General features: G+C 38.9%; 1 protein-coding gene across 5 annotated transcripts in view; it reads left to right on the plus strand.

The window, feature by feature from the left end:
• Positions 1–21,469, plus strand: part of Sh3rf1 (SH3 domain containing ring finger 1) — a 152,896-nt gene that overhangs the window by 71,219 nt on the left and 60,208 nt on the right. For all 5 annotated transcript variants that reach the window (XM_074055007.1, XM_074055010.1, XM_074055009.1 and 2 more), the window contains one exon: positions 20,580–20,855. In XM_074055007.1, the coding sequence (XP_073911108.1) occupies positions 20,580–20,855 (276 nt within the window). The remainder of the gene's footprint in view (positions 1–20,579; positions 20,856–21,469) is intronic.

Here is a 21,469-nt window from a genome sequence, read left to right on the forward strand (position 1 = left end):
CTTCATCATTACATGTAAGGTGTTTGATAGACTCACACCTTCCTCTAAGATGCTTATTGCAGAATGGAAATCTAGGGGATTTGCCTCCATGCTGCCATCTACCACGATTACCCAGGCTTCTCAGATGACTTAGTGGGTGGAATATGTCTTAGGAAAAAAATACATAATTCTGACAAGATGCTGTTTGAAAAGTCCAAGCAGCTGTTTCAAGTAGAGCACTGTAAAATTTATTCAAAGTAAATTTTGTTTCACTTGGAAGCAAATGTAGTTCAAAGAATGAGCTAAAGTAAACAGCAGAATTGAACTTGCGCAAAGTTTTGTGCAGTGTTGTTTTTGTATAGGCTTTCAGGAACCTTCTTTTCTGTTGTCAAGCTGTGTGCCATTCTAAAGTCGTCCTCGTATAACCTGAGGAGAGTGGGAGGGCCCTCAAAGAGAGGCATGATATAAGGGACTGTTGCTTCCTTGTGCCATTGGACCTCAGTCTGGCCAGATGAGAATGTTGGCTAGTGGCTCATGTGGTTTGTTAGTTTTCTCTTACTTTTGTACAAAATTACAGCAAACTTAGTGTCTTAAAGCAACTGATTTATTAACTTACAGTGTTGTAGGTCATAGGTCCCACTGGACCAGAATCAAGGAGTAGGCAAGACTGCGTTACTTTCTGGTGGCTAATTATGTAGTAATGTGAACAGTTAATGAGCTGCAGGCTCAGTGTTGTATGAGGATAACTTTCAAATGGTGCAGAACTTGACAACCGTTTCCTTGCCTTTTCGAGCTATACATCCAGAAATATTCTCTGGCTTACGGTCCTCTTCTTTCATCATCAAAGCCAGCAAAGCTGTTATCATTTTGAGCATTTTTCCTTTGTCACATCTCTCTGGAGTCTGAACTCATCTGGGAAAGCACTCTGATTTAGAAACCCCTGTGATTACTTTGAGCCCACCCAGATAATGCAGGAAAATCTTCCCATGTGGAAAGTTCCTTCTGTCATGTAAGGTAACAGATGCAAAGGTTCCATTGATTGGGATATGGATGTCTTTGGGGCCATTATTCTCCTTAACACACGGTAGGGACTACTATGTGATGCATTTTCCCCAGACCCCTTCCAGTATTTAACAGGAATGTTAAACTATTAGTGAAGCAATAATTAATTTAGTATAACTTAAAACTCAATTATAAACTAATTGTGAAGGATATAACCTATTTTTTAGAGTTTTGTATTGATTATATATCTATTGAGAAGGGGACTAGAAGCAGAAAAGTCTGAGACCCTAGGAAATGGGAAAGAAACATCTCTCTCTCTCTCTCTCTCTCTCTCTCACACACACACACACACACACACACACACACACACACACAAACACACAGAGCATATCTGGGTTGATTAGGATAATTCCTCTAGACATTCAAGAGAGAAAGGCCTAAATCATATAAATTTGGTTGCTATAAATCCCAGATCTCACTCCATCTAACTTGCTTTGGGACTCCTTGGGCCCAGACTATCTCAAAACCAAAGTGCCTGTGCCTTAGAGTCCTTTCACCAGGTCTGGTTCTGAGTCCTGGTTTTGCTGCTAGGTTAGGTATGTGATTTAGGGCCTTCAGTTCACTGTTCTGTCCTGATCTGAAGAAATGTGGACTAAAAAAACCTTAAGGTCTCTTTTGGTCTCAAATTCCTATGATTCTGTGCTTTAAAATGTAGATCAGGTACACGTTTTCTTAAAAACATTTTTCTTGCACTTTCAAGGATCTTGCCCAGAGGACTAAGGTCTTAGCACCTTTATCTACCAACTTTGTGAGTGTATGTTTGTGTGTGTTCACACTGTACATGCATACGTAGTATTTTCATTCAAATATAGTAGGAACTGTGTCTGTTAACTACATATGAAATTTTTTTCTCTTTTAACCCTTAAACTCCATGGAAACTTGTTCACATATATGCAAGCAATTTTGAAAATAGAGATATTTTAAAATGTTTGAATAAATATTTACCTTGTTTTAAAAATAGTAGATTAGACAATTAACATATAGTTTATAAAGTGTGCCTAATTGCAAAATTAACATAAAATTGCTTTCATTAGGCTCATTCTTTTAGCAATTTGGACATATAAAATGGATTATGAGTTTTTTATTTAACAAATAAAATACAACACTTTGATAGCATTAACAAATTTATTGTTTGGTCATTAGTTTGGGCGATCTTTCGGTTTTAAATTTTATAACAACTCTTTGATTCTGCTCTTGAAAGTATGGGCTTTTGCTTAGTTTTATATCTTCTTATTTAATTAGAGAAAGAAAAATGTTTCCTTTTGTACAAGTGAGTGTTTATAAAGCAAAGATTCTCTACTGGACAAACTGAGGAACTCTTTAGGAAAAGGTCTAGGTTTTCTGAAAGAATTTAAAATTGAAGGACAAAGATAAAACTGTAATCACAAGTCCACTTATATCTACAGGCAGCTGTGTGTGCAGAATTGACACGGATGTCATAACATCCTTTATTTTATAACCGAATCACATACAAGTGCTGTATTTCAAGATGGCTTGTGTTCCTTTTAAATGTAACTAACCAATAGTACTTTGAAGAGCTGTAAAAATTATCAGTGTTCTTTGTTATGGGTTTAAAGTGGATGTTTATCTAAATGGAAACATGGATTGTTGATGAATGATGCTGAGAGGAGGAAGGGATCCCTGAATTCCCACCTAGGTCTGTTATTTTCTGGGCAATACACTGGCAGATGGCTAGCTAGTTTCCACTTGAATATTTGCTGTTGACCAGGAGCTATTCTTGGAGAAACTCTTCAATTCTTCCTTACATTGAAAGGAACTTGGTTCTTGTTACTTCCTTCTGTTGTTTTGGAATTTAAAAAAATCTAATATAGCTCCATTGTTCTACCCTACAAGGTTTTTTATTTGTTTGCTTTTGGTGGGATTGGGGTTCGAACTCATGGCTTTGCCTACCACTTGAGAGCCAGACCTCCAGTCCCTTTTGCTCTGGTTATTTTGGAGGTGGAGTCTGAGGAACTCTTTCCCCAGGCTGGCCTCAAACTGTGATCCTCCCAATCTCAGACTCCCAAGTAGCTAGGATTACAGTTGTGAGCCTGGCCACTCTACAAGTTTTAAAGACTACTTCCTGATTGCAAATGTGAGCACATTACTTATCAGATGTATAACTGAGTACATTCCACAATCTCTCTACACCTTGGTTCCTGCAGCTGTTAAACGGGGCTAATAAGGATACCTACCTCATGCATATACTGTGTTATGTGAATATATATTGCAAATGCTCGACAAGTGCTGACTTTATCACTAGTAGTTTTATTTTCAAGATTTAAGTCTTTTAAGTTCTTTCAGACACATGTTCTCTGATGTGGTTTCTAGACTGTTCACTAAGCTATTCACCTTCCCACATTTAGAGATCACTTTACCAATATTCCTTTGAAATTAGGACACACAGAACAAGATACTCCACATGTTGTGGAGCAGTTGGTACATGGAAAGACTGTGTCCTTCCATGATTGTCACCAGCATCTCACTCATGCAGTCTGATGTGCCCATTCATCTTTACAGCAGCCGTGTTACTCATGGCTCATATTGAACTTGTGGATGGCAAAAGACTTTATGTCCCTTTTTCATTTAATCTGGTGCTAAGATAGGTCTTCTGTAGTTTTCTCTGTCTGTACAAGTGGTCTTAAACGATGAAATATGTGAATTAATATTGATCTCAGTTTGCCTTATTTGGCCTGTATCAATCACGTATGAAAATCTTTTAAAATCATATTTCTGATCACGTAAGTTAGGTGATACACCCTGCTAGGGTTCTGTCACGAGTAAATTCATAAAAATGTTGTACATCCTAAAGGATGGGCAGTCAGAGAGCTTGAGGCATGTCGCAGAGCCCTCCATCCAAGTGGTTCTGTTAACTTACTTATTCATTATGTCAGTGTCTTAGGCAACTCAGGTTGGCATATGCCATATTCCGTGTAGCTTAAACAGAATAAGTGGCTGTTTAAGTTACACAGCCATTTATCTCTTACAGTTCTAGAGGTTGGGAAGCCCAAGATCAGCGTGCTGGTACATTTGGGTCTTGTAAACAGGGCTGAGAAGAGAAAGCAGTGAGAGCCATGTGAAGAAGTTTGTATGTTATTGTAGGTGGGCAGAAAGCCACTGAGTGGTTAACAGGCAAGAGACAGCGTGGAGAACAGACTGTGGGGTGGGGCAAGAGTGACAATGGAGAGACAGTGTTGACTTGGCCTAGGCTGCCATCAATGGAAGTGGTCAGAAGTGGACTGATGAAGATCTATTTGACATTTAGAGCCAGCAGGCTTGTTTATGGACTGGGCTGTGAAAGAACAGGAATGAATAGAGGCATCGTGTTAAAGCTTAGTCTTTGGCTGAAGCCATGAGGAGAAAAATAGGGATGTGTACTAAGATGGGGAAAAAGGTGGAGGATCAGGATTTGCTTGGGCAGATGGAAATCAAGAGGTCTGTCTTGGACATGTGAATTTATAGACACCTAATAGACATTCAAGAAGGATATAGACTAGATATTTGGAGCTCAGGTGAGAAGTCATAGCTGAGATCAGATCTGGGAGATAGTGTGGATTAGCAGTTTTTAGCTCTATTTGTGAGAATCATTGAGGAGCTTTTAAAAATACATAGGCTTCTAACCTAATCCCAGAGATTTTAATTTAATTGGGTTAGGGTGGGACCTTAGGAACTTTTAAAAAAAAAGAAGGAATAACTCCTCAGATGATTCTAGTATATAGCCAGAGTTGAAAAAAAGTTCATATAAATGGTTTTAAAAGAAGGAAATAGATGAGATTACCTTGGGAGTAAATTTAGATAGAAAAGAGAGAATCAGAAGATGGAGCCCTGGGGCAACTGACAGAGAAGAACCAGCAAAGGGATTTGAGAAGGAGAGTGATCCTCGATTTTTTTTTGTTTTTGCTCAGAATGTGATCCCCAGGACAGCATCCCATGACTTGCAAGCTGTTAGAAATGCAGAACTGCAGGCTCCATCTAGAGCCTCTGAATCACAATATTCATTTAACAAGAGCCCAGGTGATCCATGCCTTAATGTCTTAAAAGCACAGCACGGTTTCTTATTGTGTTATTAGTATAAGACTCCTCCAGGTATAAATCTGGTCACCATCTTTCTCTCTGTCTCTCTCTGTCTGTCTATCTGTCTCTCTCTCTCTGTGTTCTCTCTCAAACAAACACACAGCACACCATCAAGTATCCCCTTATCTTTAAAAGTAACTTATAAATGATTAGGTAGCCAGTGGTTAAGATCACATTTTGACTTCTTAGGTTTGTGTAAGAAGTAGGTATTTTTGAAGGTGCCTTGTCAAGCAGTTCCCACCCATGTCACAAGTTCCTCTGGAATTGAGGAAAGCTGTTGAGGCTTTCATTATTTTTTACAAAGCTCACATGCTTAAACCCTCCAGGCTCCGTGACCTGCAGTGCTACAGGGTCACAATATAGGCATAGACTCTCAAAGTGAAGTTATACCAATTAATTGAGTCACATGGTCTTGCAGAAGCAGGGAGCATAATTGTGGGGACAATACATGTCTTTTTTGTCCATCAGGAATGGTTAGGAGAGGTGGGAGTGGGCATGGAGTTGAGTATTTATAGACAGTCAGGGTCTACCTAGCTCTTCTTTTTAAAGCTAATTTATGTGACTGGTGAAGAAAAATACAGGAGGCTTCACTTGCATTTAAAATGTTTTGTTTTTCAAGTTAGACTGTGGGTACAATAAGTTACCCTTTGTGTTATTTATCTTATTATCCTGATGTTCTGAATGACTTAATTAAATAATCTATTAAAATTGATAACAAGCACATTAGAATTTTACACACTATATTCCTTTTTCTTTTCTTTTTTTTTGAGACAGGTTCTTTTTTGGGGGGTGGGACTAGGATTTTAACTCAGGACTTTGCACTTGCAAAGCAGGTGCTCTATCACTTGAGCCACGCCTTCAGTCCATTTGCTTAGGTTAGTTTGGAGATTGAGGGGGTGGATGTGTGTGTGTGTGGGGTCTCACAAACTATTTGCTCAGGCTGGCCTCAAACTGCAATCCTTCTGATTTCAGCCTCCCAAGTAGCTAGGATTACAGGCATGAGCCACTAGCACCCACCTAGACCTTACATGTTTTAGCTCAGGAAATTTCACTTGCATTACTGTGTTTCTTTCACACTTCTTCTCCCTTCCATTGTCTCTATTCCCTCTTTATAATATTCACTTTACATAAACATTATACTGTCTTAGAGCTGTTTTTCATATCTATTACTGGTTTTTTTTTTGTCATTTTGCTTTTTTTTCCCCTTATGTAATGGGATATATACTTGACCTTATGAGGTAGGTCATTTCTTGAGCCCTGTCCTATAGTTTTTTTCTATCTAGCCATTGAAATTTTCTGATTTTGCCTATTTTTATTCTTCTAAAAGTTTCTAAGATCGTTTCCCTGTATTCCAGAAGTGCTTTGGTTTTATTTTTAAATTTTTATTTCAGTATACCTTGGGCACTAAGACAATTTGAATTCCCATGTTTAGCCTACTCCTGCAAACCACTTCCTTTGATCTCCTTTCGTAGGTCAAGTAAAAGAACAATAAATACAAGAAGTCAGCATGTCAATGCACTGACCTTCTCTAGTACCTGCAGGCAGGTACCATACAATCCACCCCAGTAATCTCGTAAACAGAACTCCTTAGAGTGTAGCACTGGACATAGACTGCCAACTTACAGAGAGTGCAAGACAGGAGTGGACTAATGTCTTCCTCCTTCTTAGGATTGTGTAGCACATGGGAAGAATAATTGACTAGAGGGAGAGATTGATCTAATTATTTCAGCAAATATGTTTAATGTATAACATATAGTGATCTGGCAAACCTGTAAAGGATGGAAGGTAATTCAGGAAACCCTAAGAGACTATCCCTGCCCTCAAAGAGTTTATAGTTTGGTAGAGCTTACAGTTTGGTGTCAAGTAAATATTTGTGACAAAAGATAGAAGGAAGTCACCATTGAACTAGATATAAGCTATTTTGAGGTTCAGAAGAAGAATGTACATCTGTGTTAGGGAATAAGGAAGGAACACGGAAGATGTGGTGTTGTGGTACACACCTATAACCTAACACTCTGAAGTAGAAGCAGGAGGATTGAGCTGTCTATGCCCCTCCTTTGTCTCATAGTGAGTTCGAGGCCAGCCTGTGCTACATAGCAAGACCCTTTCTCAAAAAAGAGCCAGTTGCCTGTGGCTCAGGTCTGTAATCCTAGCTATGTAGGGCTGAGATTGGGGTTCGAGGTCAGGCTAGGCAAATAGTTCACAAGACGCCATCTCCAAAATATCCAGAATAAAATGGACTGGAGATGTGGCTCAAGCAATAGAATGCCTTAAGTGTAAAGCCCTGAGTTTAAACACCAGTCCCACAAAAAAAAAAAAAAAAAAAAAAAAAGTCTTGAAGAGTGGCTGAATTTCTGACAAGTAGACATAGGGTCTAGAAAAGAAGACTCTGTCTAAGTAGAGACAGTGACATTACAGTCCCAGAGGTAGGAGAAGATGGAGCATATCAAGGGACCACAGAGAATCTAGTTGGCTAGAATGTTGAATATTTGTTGGAGAGGAGTGTGAGGTATTTGAGAAAATAGTCGGGCTCATTTGGTGGGGGATCTTAAGGCATAAGTTGGGTTCTCAAGATAGAAAGAGGAATGAGATCCAGTCCCTGCACTCAAGGGGCTCACAGCCTGTGGATGTGAAAATCCAGTTGCATTACCTAAAAAAATTTTTAGTTAAATAATTTTTTTAAAAAAGCATACAGATACAACATATTGGCAAAATGTTTAAAAACTGAGCCAGACACAATGGCTCACACCAGGAATCCTAACTATAGATCAGGAAGATTTCGATCTCACACTCCTCTCCAACAAGTTTCCAATGTTCTAACCAACTTCTTCCCGCCTCTGGGACCTTTATGTCACTCTCTCTACTCAGAGTCTTCTTTGTCAGATTCTATGTCTACATTCCAGGGGAAAAGTGCCCAAGATCCCATCTCAACCAATAAAAAGTTGGGCATGGAGGAGCATACCTGTCACCCCAGCTATGTAGGGAGCTTAAATAGAAGGATCATGGTCCATGCCGTCTGCAGCATAAACCAATTTGAAAAAATAACTGAAGGAAAAGGGCTGGGGTATGGCTCAAGTGGTAGAGAACCTGCCTAGCAAGGGCAAGGTCATGATTTCAGACCCCAGTACCTCCCCCCAAAAAAGTTTAAAGCTATAATTTGATAATTTCCCAAGGTAAAAAAAGTACTCAGATTGTCAATTTTGTCATTGTCTTAAATTTTCTGTTATTATGAATGCAATGATAGTGTCTTGTGTGATATATATTAAATGCTTAGTAAGAGTGGCCTCAGATGTCACATGGACCCCTATTTGATTTTGTATTCTTTGTTATGTAGTTCATTACCTAGAAATATAAAAACAATATATCATTTTATATAAATCATTTATTTTGGCTGAAAACACTTATAATTCATATCTTGCTGTTTAGAAGAAAATGCAGGTTGGGCTTGGTTTGTCAGAACTAGCTTATTAACCTTTCCCCTTAAGTTGCTCTAAATTTTAAATTTTAAATGATTAGTATACTTTTTTTTGGATGGGAGCTTCAACAAAACACCTTATTTTAAAGTAAGAATATGCCCATTGGTAAAATTATTTATTGCAAATGGGTATTTCTTTTTCTTTCCCTTAGCATTTCTTACATAGTCATACAATGGAGAAAGAGAGTAAAGGCAATTAGTTTCTTCAAGTAGATGCATTCTAGTAGCACAGAATATTTACAAAGTATTTTTAAGCATCATTTCTAAGAGAGTCAAAATCAAGAACTGTAAGGTTGTATTTATACTCAGTTTCCCTTTTTGAAAACCAAAATTCCAAAGTGTATGCATAATATAGGGTTTTTTTCCTTCATGAAGAAACTTAATTATGTTTTAAAGACCCTGACTCTTCCTTAGGGGTTTCACAGGTTTAGTTTTATATCCCTGTAATAAATTTATTTCAAAGTAAGAGGATATTATCCTGGTGAATTATTCAGTCTTCACTATGTAACAATACATTATATTGAGTAGCAGAGCATTCCTTTGAAGAGTAGTAACAGTCACACATAGTACATATTGTCACACACGGGATGTGTATATTGAAAGGCCTTTTTGATACCGCCAAAAAAACTACCTAGAAGGCAGCTGGGCTGCAGGACCACAGCTGAGCTCGCTGAGCTCGCTCTGCTTCTCTAATGACATTGCAGCAGTTTGTGATGGTCTTTGGAGGATTGAGGCTGGCTTGATTTGATTTCTGTAAGCTAATTCATATTCTCACTTTGTTTTCTTTCGAAATATCTCCTCCTTGCTCGCTTTCCTATACCTCATTTCTACCTTTATTCTTAAGATTCCACCCTTAAAAGAGAAATGGGACAAAAATCAAGAATAAATTTTTCTTTCAAGTAGTTAGATTGCCAAAGAAATCACAGGATTACTGGAGACAATAAGTCATAATCTACCCCTTTGCCTCTGGACAGAACCACAGTTGAATGACTGTCCTATTTTTTAAAGTCTCCAGTGAAGGGGCTATCATAATCCACTGCAATATTTAGCAGCCCTCTCTGTCAGAAGTTCTTTTATCCAACTTAAATAATGCATGTATCTGTCTAAGCCTGCTTTTTTATTCTTCAGTGAACTTTTTTTTTCTTTTTGAATTGGTCTTTCTCTCTTTCTGTAAGACCTTTTGTGCCTTACTAGTACATCTCAGTTTCTGCCTCTGGTCCACCATAATATTTTCCAACACTTAATCATCTTTATCTCTCCCACTGACTACATTGCAGTGCTCTTTTTTGTCTGAGGGATTCAGGATGCATCCTGGACATCTAGTGCCAAGCATTATTGAAGAGATACTATATTGTGTATACCCGTCTGTTCAGAGGTATTTCCTGTTGAAAAGGAGGTCTAGACTGTGATCCTCAGACGTCTGGACTTGGGATTTCTTATTGTGCAGTTTTACATCATGTTGATCGCAATCGCCAGTGTAGTTTGTTATTTACTGTGATCCCTTTGTATCTTCACTTCTGGTCATATATGTGTGAAGATACAAAGCTCACATATGGTATATTGCCTCATTCTGTTTTTTTTTTTAAGTGGTGCTACTGGTTTATGCTTTTAAAACATTTTTATTACCAAGGTAAAATTTGCATATATGAATTGCAGTTCTTAAGTGCACAATCCAATAAATTTTGATAATGTCTACATCTGGGTAGCCAACATTACTTGAGAAGTACAAAATATGTCCACAGTTTCATAAATTTCTTCCCTGTCCCTGCCACTCATCTGCCACCCCACCAGAATGGGGCAACTACTGTTCTGATTTCTATCTCAATGGATTTGTCTTACTTATTCTTCAGAGTCTTATAAATGTAATCATATAATATTTATTCTGACTTATTTGCCACTGATACATATCAGCAATTTTGTTGTTGTTTTCACTGTACTGGAGAGATTGGGCCCAGATCTTACACATCCTAGACAAATGCTCTACCACCGAGCTGCACCACTTCTGGTTTTTTTTTCATAGTTGAGTAGGACTCCATTGTTTATTCTCCTATTGATGGACATTTGGATTGTTTTCAACATTTGCTGTCATGAATAATGTTACAGTGAGCATTTTTGTGCAAAGCTTGGTGTGGAAATAATGTTTCCATTTCTCTTGGCTTGATTCCTAGGAGTAGAGTTATTAAGCCATATAGCTTTATAAACATTTGTTAGTTTTAGGCTCCCACCAGCAATGCATGTGAGTTCTAGTTACTTTGCATTTTTGACCCTTTTACATTATCAATCTAAGTTTTAATTAATTAATTATTTTTGTAGCACTAGGGCTCGAACCCAGGGCTTCAAGTGTGCTGGCGGGTACTCTACCACTGAACTACATCCTCACGCTGGTCTTTAATATCTTTTTTTTTTTTTTGGTACTGAAGTTTGAACTCAGGGCCTCACGCTTGCTAGGCAGTCACTCTACTCCTTGAGCTACTCCACCAGCTTCTAAGCCAGTCTTTAAATTTTCATCATGCTAATGATGTGAAATAAAATCTCCTTGTGGTGGTACTTTGCATTTCTATGGTTGCTAGTGATGTTGGGCCCCTTTCATGGCTATGCATATCCCTTCTATTTTGAAATGTATGTTTGTCTTTTGCTTGTATTTAAATTGAATTTTTTTGTTGATTCCTACATGTTCTTTGTGTTTCTAGAATCAGATTTAAGTTTTGAAGGTATTTTCCTAACCTAGTGCATATATTTTTATTTTTTTCAATGTTGAGAATGTCCAGTTTAGGAATTTTTATGGTTAGTTAGGCTGCTTTTTTTTTTCCTTTCTTTGCCTACCCCATCACCAAGGTATTTTTCTATTTTTTTCTTCTAAAAAACTTACAGTTTTAGCTCTCACATTTGGTTATGGAATTCATCTCAAATTAACTTTTGCATGTGATGTGATGGGGAGTCTCATCGCCTACCCCTTGGGAATTTCTGTTGTTCCAGAATCACCTTTTTTTTTTTTTTATTCTTTTCTGCTAGTTTCATTATATGTGCTCATTTCTGTTGATTAATATTTTTCCTCAGTTTATGGGTCATATTTTCCTATTTGTGTGCCTGCCTAGTATTTTTTTTTTTCATTTTTCTTTTATTATTCATATGTGCATACAAGGCTTGGTTCATTTCTCCCCCCTGCCCCCACCCCCTCCCTTACCACCCACTCCACCCCCTCCCGCTCCCCCCCCTCAATACCCAGCAGAAACTATTTTGCCCTTATCTCTAATTTTGTTGTAGAGAGAGTATAAGCAATAATAGGAAGGAACAAGGGGTTTTGCTGGTTGAGATAAGGATAGCTATACAGGGCATTGACTCACATTGATTTCCTGTGCGTGGGTGTTACCTTCTAGGTTAATTCTTTTTGATCTAACCTTTTCTCTAGTTCCTGGTTCCCTTTTCCTATTGGCCTCAGTTGCTTTAAGGTATCTGCTTTAGTTTCTCTGCATTAAGGGCAACAAATGCTAGCTAGTTTTTTAGGTGTCTTACCTATCCTCACCCCTCCCTTGTGTGCTCTCGCTTTTATCATGTGCTCATAGTCCAATTCCCTTGTTGTGTTTGCCCTTGATCTAATGTCCACATATGAATCACCTTTTGAAAAGATTTTCTTTTCATCAATTGAATTGCCTGGGCACTTTTGTCTGTTTACCCTATCTATGTGGGTCTACTCCATTGTTACTTTAATTCTGACACTATGAACTATCTTTTACATTTAATGCTTGATTAGATTATGTGAGCCTATCTTATCTAGGGTTTGTCCCATGAAAACATGGGACAAAAACAAAACAAAAATCCAGAAATCAGGTAATTGAATTTGATTGAGGCTTTACTTAACCTTTTTTTTTTTTTTAAACTCCGGACCTCTTGCTAGGCAAGTGCTTTATCTGTCACTTGAGATATGTATCTAGCATACAGCCCCCCACACCACTTTTTTTTTTGGCTGTAGTTACTTTTCTGACAGGGTCTCTTATTTTTGCCTGGGACCATGATCCTCCTACCTGTGCCTGTAGTGCATAGCTGGAATTACAGATATTCACCACCATGGTTGGCTTGGTTTTTTGAGATGGTGTCTCCCTAACTTTTTGCCTGGGTTGTTCTTGAACTGCATTCCTCCTGATCTGTGCCTCACAAGTAGGTGGGATTATAGGCATGAGCCACATTGCCTGGTACTTGACCTCTTCAATAGTAAAACCTGTTTCACATACTTGTCTCCCTCTTTATTTCTGATTCTCCCCCTACTGTCCTGGCTGTGTGTAAGGGGTAGAAAGAGACACAGAGTTCCTGGGACATGGTCATGCCTTTTGTCTAGTCCCACAACCCCATGGGTCAGGTGAGATACTTAGCATTTGGTAGGGACAGGGGTAGGGAAAGGGCAGGTCCTTAGGCAGGAATCAAACTTTCTTCTAAATAAGTAGAAACTTGATCTTTTACCAGGAAATGTCCCCAGTTTGCCATAAGTCCTCAAGCTAGTAACTCAAGTTACTGCCGGGAATTTTTCCAATAAAAGTTCCTGCTCTCTGCAAAATACTGTCACAATTACTAAACATGTAGTGAAATAAAAAACTAATATTCGGGACAGCAAGTGACATGAATTTCCTGAATTTTGCTTCAGTGGATTGCATTCTCAATAGCTCTCTTCCCCTACAGAGCTTCACAAAATTTATTTTCTTTAATGATTTGCCTGTCCGTTTGGTACTCCCTCTTTCTAAGGCCATCCAAGAGAAAAGCTATAAATCAGCTCCGTGACTATTTTCTCATAACCACCAAGTGAGTTTGTAAGGAAAATATTTGTTTGCTGTGGTTTGCTACATAATTTGTTTCACATTTTTCAAATGTCAGCAATTTGCTTAGTATGAAACACTCCACTGCCTGTGTCCAGAATGTACTGTGCTTTTAGTTATGTGTCCAGGACACATGGAAGTGGATGGCAATTAGCAGTATTTGTCCTTTTTTTTTTTCTTTTGTTGGGACTGGGATTTGAACTCAAGGCTTCACACTTACAAAATAGTTGCTCTACCACTTGAGCCACACATGCCTCTAGTCCGAGTTAAGAGTATTTGTTCACCTTTCCCCAAATTTCCTAGAACCTTGAGAATGAAATCCTCCTTCAGTGCTCCTACTTCCCTACATCTCAGCATCAAGTGCCACTGCATATTGCACAGAGGAAGGACTAAAGACCTTTCAGAAGGATTGACTGACAGTCTCCCATTCATGAGGAGTGTCTGGGATCTCATTAAATGTGATTGTGTATGTTACACAGTATATTCAGAGCCAGGGAACCCAACCAGCTATATAATTGTTTTTCATACCCTTGGATATGATATTTTTTCCACTTGCCCATTCACACCTTAGTGCTCGCCCACTAGAGATGACATTTGTTTTTTCCCCTTATTCTTCTGGTGGGAATTTATTCAGTGTCCCTCATCTCCAGGAGGTTGCAGGTGTGCAGGGTGACAGGTTGTAAACTGAGTGAGATGAAGGCCATCATAACAGCACATGCACAAGATTGGGGGTGCAGAGTGGCTGAACTTTTGTCAGGTATGGGTTGAGAAAGGTTGGGAGAATCTTCCCGCAGGAGGGCACGCCTGACGCTCACATCTGAGAAAGTCGGTCCTGTTCACCTACACAAGAACCAGGTCTCACTGGCCTCATTGGCACCTGGTTCCAACCAACAGATGTAGTCACTCCAGAGAGGCAAAAATGCAGGTGATAGAAGTGCTGCGTGACCATCACCTGTGACGTATAGCGATGCACACACACAAGTGTTAGGTACTCTTGAGGTGGAGCGGTGGGAGGAAAGAGAGAGAGAGAGAGAGAGAGAGAGAGAGAGAGATGGGCTATTCCCAGAGGATTTGGGCAGAGGAAAAATGGCATGTTTGGAGTAGGAGGTGATGACAGCGACTGTTTTGCTTGCTGAGGGCAGAAAATATGAGGTGGAACGGTCAATCCAAATGGATGCCCATAAAACTCATGGTTTAGAACATTAATTTGATTTAAGAGGTAATTGGGAGCCATCTCTAGATTGTAAAGATGTTGGTAATGTTGACAAGACCATGTTTCAGGAATTATTCTTGCTACTATGGTTATATTTTGCTGGTTCTCTTCCTCCTTCTCTGGTTCCTTGTTTTTTCTGTCCCCTAAATGTGAATATTTCCTAAACAATGTCCCATAGTTCACTTTCCCACACAACACTGCCTTTCAAACTAGGCTGCCCTGTGCCCCCCACTCAGGCTGGCCTTGGTTAGCCCATATTCTTGAACCAGGATAAAATTGGATCCAGATCTGGGATAGAGAAGGGTTGGTTTGATAGAAAGAGTTTTGCTTCAAAAGGAAACAAGGATATAAGGAAAGGGAATGCTGGGACAATAGAATAAGAGCAAAAAAGAATACATGTGGGGACTGGGGATGTGGCTCAGTGGTAGAGCATTTGCCTAGAATGTGCAAGGCTCTGGGTTTGATCCTTAACACCTCAAAAGAAAAATAAGTGTGAATGAGGAAATAACATTTTTTCTTAAGTGCTGATTATTTACAGCTGCTGTCTTCAAAGTGTTGGTAGACTTAAGACAGTATGTTTAGAAAATTTTAGCAAATTTAGGGAAGGTAGAAGGTGGAATCTTGAGAAAATGATTGTCATATATTCTTTATCAAGATACTATCTACAAATAAATGTTAAAGGAAACAACAAATAAAAGACTATGGTGAAATTAGGGGATTCTCAGTCTCTTCCTGATACTGCTTTGGAAAAGTAACTTGTAATAATCACCTTGGATATTATATTGAGTTTGAAACATTTCAAATGATGGCCAAATCATATTTGAGTGGTTATCTGACCTAGATACCTTGAGAATAAAGCTTGAGACTTAAGAGAATAAAGCTTGAGACTTAACTGTTCAAAAATCAGTATTTTTATGAAATGCCATTGTTATATCTCAATAGACACTTTTTGTAGGGAAAAGTCAGCTTGTATTTTATGATACAAAACACATTTTAAAAAATTCTTTCCTCAACCTATTTTGCTGCTTATACTCTGTGTGTGGTACTTTCTGTTACTGATTTCTTTGTACTTCAGTTTTCCTGGAAAGTTTGAGAAAGTCAAGTTGGAATCAGGCAGAACTTGTGCCAATTTAGATATAACTAAGTTATTAAGTTATACACATTTTATAGCTGTTCCCACTGTAACAGTGTCTTCTGCATTTTCCTTTTAGTAGGTCATTGAATCTTTTTTACTTTATGGAGCAGTAAGGAATGCATGAAGGAATTTGAATTTAGAGATTGTCTTGCATGTATATCTGTGCATTGGCATTTAGACTCTATAAAATAAATTGCAGTGATGTCTTATTTACCTGTTTGAATTGCAGCTGGATCATCAAGTAGCATTTGGCCAGATATATTGGAATAGACTTGATGGCATGGAAATGGAAGCAGACAGCACTTAATCAAAAATATTTGTGTGCAGATCGCCGGAGTATTTTAATGTCTTGTGCAATAACAAGTGTGTATAAATTTAGAAACAAAAATTATTGGAAAAGTAAAGGAGGTCTACTGTTTTCTTAAAAAACAAGCAAAATAATTCACTGTTTATTGAAATTGCTGTTGAAGCAGAATTGTTATAATACTTTGCCTGTCTAAATTGTCAGGCTTTTTGATAAAGCTGGCAGTGTGAGTGACAGCCACACACCCAAGGTTAGACTGCAGTGTCGGCTTCTCTCTGGCTTTCTCTCACTTTAAGCCTCCCTTTCATGTGTAGCCAAGTGAAAGTCTCCAAGTGAAATGTAAGCTCTGCAGATCCTTGGGGGCCTTGGGCCTGATGAGAGGATCCGAAGAAAAGCAGCAGTTTGGAAAGTTTGCTGAAGGCGCAGGGGGCAAAGGCCTGGGTGACGACATGACCCCCAGACCTTTCTAAGGAGATGAATGAGAAGGCCTTGCCTCCCTGGGCTCCGGACGTATTTTACCCACAAGAGTAGTCCTAGGTTTTCAAACCAATTGTTTTGGCTTTATCCCTCAGATGTTACAGAAGGAAAATGTGTTCTTTCATTGCTCTTCCAAGTCGTTTAACCGTTTATCCTTGATCATCTGCCGTCTGTGTGGGGCTGTTTTCTAAAGATCACTGAACTTTGCTTGATTTGAAATCAGAGGAGAATTCATGTTCTTTAATGTGGGAAACCTTCTTTTGAGAAACTTGACACAAACTGGCTTTTTAGTGTCTTAGAACGTAATTGAAAAAGAACACCATAGAAAAACACTGCCAGATGCATGAATGTCTGCTAACGGGTTGGGTGGCCATAAGTTTTCATTCTCTGTGGTTATTGATCACTGAAATAACCGTGGCAGTCAACATTTAGCAAGTCAGTGTGACTTAATGAATTTTTGGCTTGCACCACGGGGATGTAACCCTAGGCTAGCCATAATGTATACCACTGTTATCATAATAAGTTTTCGCCTTGCCACTTGTTCTTATTAAGAATTCTTCATGATTCTAGGAGCGCTTAATAGATTAGCTTTGTGGAATAGTTAATAAGTCCATTAGGCCACTGGTGTGTGGAAGTGATCTATAAAGAAATAAATTCCCTCAGCTCTCACATTGGCATATCACAAAAGAACCATATTGCTGGTCGTTTGGAATTTTACAGGCTCTTCAGGGAGCAGTTCAGAATGGTTTCTAAGAGTGCTGAATCTGAATCCTTGTGCATCGATTTGGCTGGCATGAATTTGGGCAGAGTGGCCAAATAGAGCTAATTGAAGTGGGGAAAAATTGAAAGAATGGGCCCTGATGGTGAATAGAGTTATTTGTCACTGAGTTTGTAATGGGATTTCCAATTAATTCATGCCAGCTTCCAGTGCCGTACATTAGCCCTGTCAAGATGAACTACAGCCACATCTAAGATGCCATCCCCTATTAAATGGTGCGTGTCAGTGAATTTGTAATTTCTTCTGTTCAACCAGAAGATGAATGGATTCTACTCAGAAAACAAATGTGTGCTTCAGAAATGCACATTTCAAAATCCTGAACCCTTCTAGGAGGAACATTCTTTGCATTGTTAGAGACTATATATTAAAAATGTAATTGCTTTGTGAATTCATCCAAAGGGAAAAGCATCCAGCTGCACAGAGACAAATACCTTGTCAGCTGCCCCATTTCACTGGTGACCAGGCTTTTCACACTAAGCATGGTGATGATGGTGGTGGTGGTGGTGATGATGGTGCTGGTGGTGGTGATTCATGCATATAGCACTTACTTCCGTCTGGGACATTTGAGGAGGTTGAAATACATGAGCTCAGCAAATCCTCACAATAATCCAGTGGATAAAGTGAGGCAGAGAGAGGCTGACATGCCCAGGATCACACAGCTAGTAAGGGCTGAAGCTGAGATTCAAGCTGTACAGTCTGTGCTTCCACCTCCTTCCCTCCACTGCCTGGACACAGTCTCCTCAGCTGCATTGCAAGAGTTATTTTAGTTCTCTTGTTAATCTCTTGTCTGTTCTCCTTCTGTCCCCCCCTAGTAATACTTTTACTGTGTTTTTTTCCTCAAACTTTTCTTGGGAAATACTGTTAAGCAGTGATAACCTGCTTAAGAAATACGTAATGTAGTATGTAGAGAATGCAGTGAAGCATATGTGAGTTTAGACAAAAATTAGAATTCTGCCTTCTACAAAATTGGGTGTGACTGGAATGTGATCAGAGTTCACAGCATGGTGAAGGACCCGAGTTTCTGAATGGTGTTGCTTTTTTGCAGGGAGTCAAAGGGTGCAGCAGAATTACTTACAAGATTATGTCAAGGCTGAATAACTGAATTCAGTCCCTTAGAGGCCAGGTCCTAAGGCAGAGTCAAAAGTCAGAGGGCACAGGGGTGCATCAGTACCTCTAGGAGGCTGAACTTCTGTCCTGCCTGGATACTGGCCTCTCAGAGCCACTTTAACCAATAGGCCACAGCATCGCATGGACCAAACCAGGGCAAGAAGACTTGCGCATAGCATTTTGAGAGCAAGAATTATTATTCATTTTAAGTCAAAGAGAAATATTTAGCAAAAATGGTTGGCTTATGGGAAGGTCAGACTTTAGGTCTCTGACTAGAAACCAAAGTAATTATTGAAAACTGCACTGTGAAGTTTTGTTGCCAGCAAGGGTATAAAATTTTGATACACTTTTTTTTGTTGATGGAATGTGGGAAAGCTTAATGCTTCTTATTGTACTACTTCACTGGAAAAATTAAACTTTTAAAAATTGAACTACTTTAGGCTTATGCTTTGCACATAGCTGCCCACTTCAGGTCTGTTTTCCATATTGCCACCATGTTGATCGGTCTGATACATGGTCTTACCATGTCCACCTGTGTTCGAACCATGAAGGATTCATTGTTGGTCACAGGACACAGCAATCCAGTTCTTAACATGTCATTTAAGGCCAGTCATAAATTGGCCTTCACCTGCCTCTCCTATACTTTACGCCCCTTAATTCTTGTACAGGAACACTGTGTATAAACCCCAATCCCTCTGCACAGCATGGTGTTTCTCATTTCCTCACCCTTGCTGAGGCTCCTGGCTGCTGCAGTTCTCTCTGCCTGGAGTGCTCCCACTTGCCATTCCTTCACTCTGACCTTGCCTGGCTAACTTCTACCTATTATGTAAGACTTGGGAAGTGTTTCGTGTTCCCATCCCTCCAATCTCAAGTTCTCTGCTCTCATACACAGTGTGCACATTTCTACCATTGCATTTCCTACACTATTATTATTTGTAATGTCTTATCCCTTAAGGAAAAGAACTGTTCCTTATTCCTGCTTAAATTCTCAGTCCTAGCACATTGCCTGATAAAAAAGTAAAAGTTTGATACAAGTGTTTTCTTGATGAGTGAATACATAAATGAAGCAGGAGCTGGTAATCTCATTCAGTGAGTTATTAAAGACAGGTTTGATTTGCCATTTATCCTCTGAATTAATGATAGGCAGCAGTGCTCCACAGAAACCAGAGATCTTTAAGTACCAGCTTAAAGATCTGCTCATGGATGGGCAACTTGGTGTCACTGGGAAGTATCTTATTTGATCCATCTGATGATTAAATTGCCTTGGGCATACACACAGTGTTAAACCACAGTGCACACAGCATTTGAACCATAATGCAATGCAGTTATGTTTGAATCTCATCTCTTAGCTTACTGGCCTCATAGTACTTTATAACCAAGAAAGAATAATCTTTAATTGTAAAAGACTGTATGTCTGAACACTTAGAGATTACAAACTCTGAGAACACAGGGGCTTATGGCCTCTGTAGCATTCCTGACTTGGGTATAGAATAGACCCTCAGTAAGTACTTGTTGAGTTCATGAAGGAATAAGACCTCCTGCCTGCATTACAAGCCATATCAGGAATGTCTGTCCAAAAGTCCAAACTCTTGATTTTTTTGTGGGAGGGGGAGAGTTGGTTGTACTGGGGTTTGAACTCAGGGCCTCACACTTGCTAGGTAAATACTCTACCACTTGAGCCACACTTCCCACCCTAAACAGTGATTTTTATCAGCGTTTAAGAAGAGATTAAGAGCATTTAGAAAATGATGAATTGTGCTTCTGTTTAAATTTTTATTTCAGTACTTATTAGCTATCCTGATGAATTAGATAGTTAATTTAGAAATTAACTTTTTTATGACTTTTAAAATTTCATACCATGCAGTCAGAGTCAGCAGTTGTACTTTTATGTGCCAATAATACCAGACAAGCAAGACTAAAGCACACACTAAATTAAATATAGGAATAGAAGGCTCCATTGTGGCTGGCACACGGATCCACTACTGTTTTTATCTCACTATAGACATTTGTTGTGTATTCATTATTTATTGGTAGTGCGTGTGAGTAGTTTCCTGAAAGATTTACTTCAAAAGGCAAGTGTGGATTTCACCTTGACTTAAAGACAATGATTGTACAATTATGTTTCCAGAGGCATTATGTTATTCATTAAAATCCAATCTCTTTCTTTAAGGGTATACCTCAGTTACCATGTGCCAAAGCATTGTATAACTACGAAGGAAAAGAGCCTGGAGACCTTAAATTCAGCAAAGGAGATATCATCATTTTGCGACGGCAAGTGGATGAAAATTGGTACCATGGGGAAGTCAACGGAATCCATGGCTTTTTCCCTACCAACTTCGTACAGATTGTTAAACCATTACCTCAGCCCCCACCTCAGTGCAAAGCTCTTTATGACTTTGAAGTGAAAGACAAGGAAGCAGATAAAGATTGCCTCCCATTTGCAAAGGTGAGGTTACAATGAGATCATTTTCAGTTTCCCACTTATTCCTCCCTATCTGGAATATGGCTGGTATTTCCTTTTGCAAAAAGATAGAAGTTTCATGTGAACTCCTCTCACCGTGCTTCTAAAATACCTGGAGGCAGTTTTCTTTAAGTCACAAGGAAAGTAATTTTGTACATTGACTTCTCTATGCAAGATAATTCTGGTTGATGTTCTATGTGGTATCATTTTCATATTTAGTGCAAGATAATTCTGGCTGATGTTCTGTGTGGTATCATTTTTATATTTAGAGCCTACTTTATTTCTAAGTCACTTTGAAGGCTATGTATGCCACCCAGGGATATAAAAAGTACTGAATTATGAATAACAAATGAAACAGCATTACTTCCTTACTTTACATGTAAATTTCTTTGCTTAAAAGCACATAGGAACATATTTACTGAATTGATAAAATGATTTAGAATTTAAGCAGAAAATTGTGTTTTTGTAAAGAAAGGCAATAGGGTCTGTATTTGAATGGGCATGTCTCTGTGTTATCAGAGAGAAAGTGAGGCACATCTGAGAACAATCTAATAGAAATTCAAGATGCTGGGTGGGTAAACTTTCAAGTTGCAATTTAT

Source organism: Castor canadensis, chromosome 14, assembly GCF_047511655.1.
Source record: "Castor canadensis chromosome 14, mCasCan1.hap1v2, whole genome shotgun sequence".
In the NCBI taxonomy this organism is placed as follows: domain Eukaryota; kingdom Metazoa; phylum Chordata; class Mammalia; order Rodentia; family Castoridae; genus Castor; species Castor canadensis.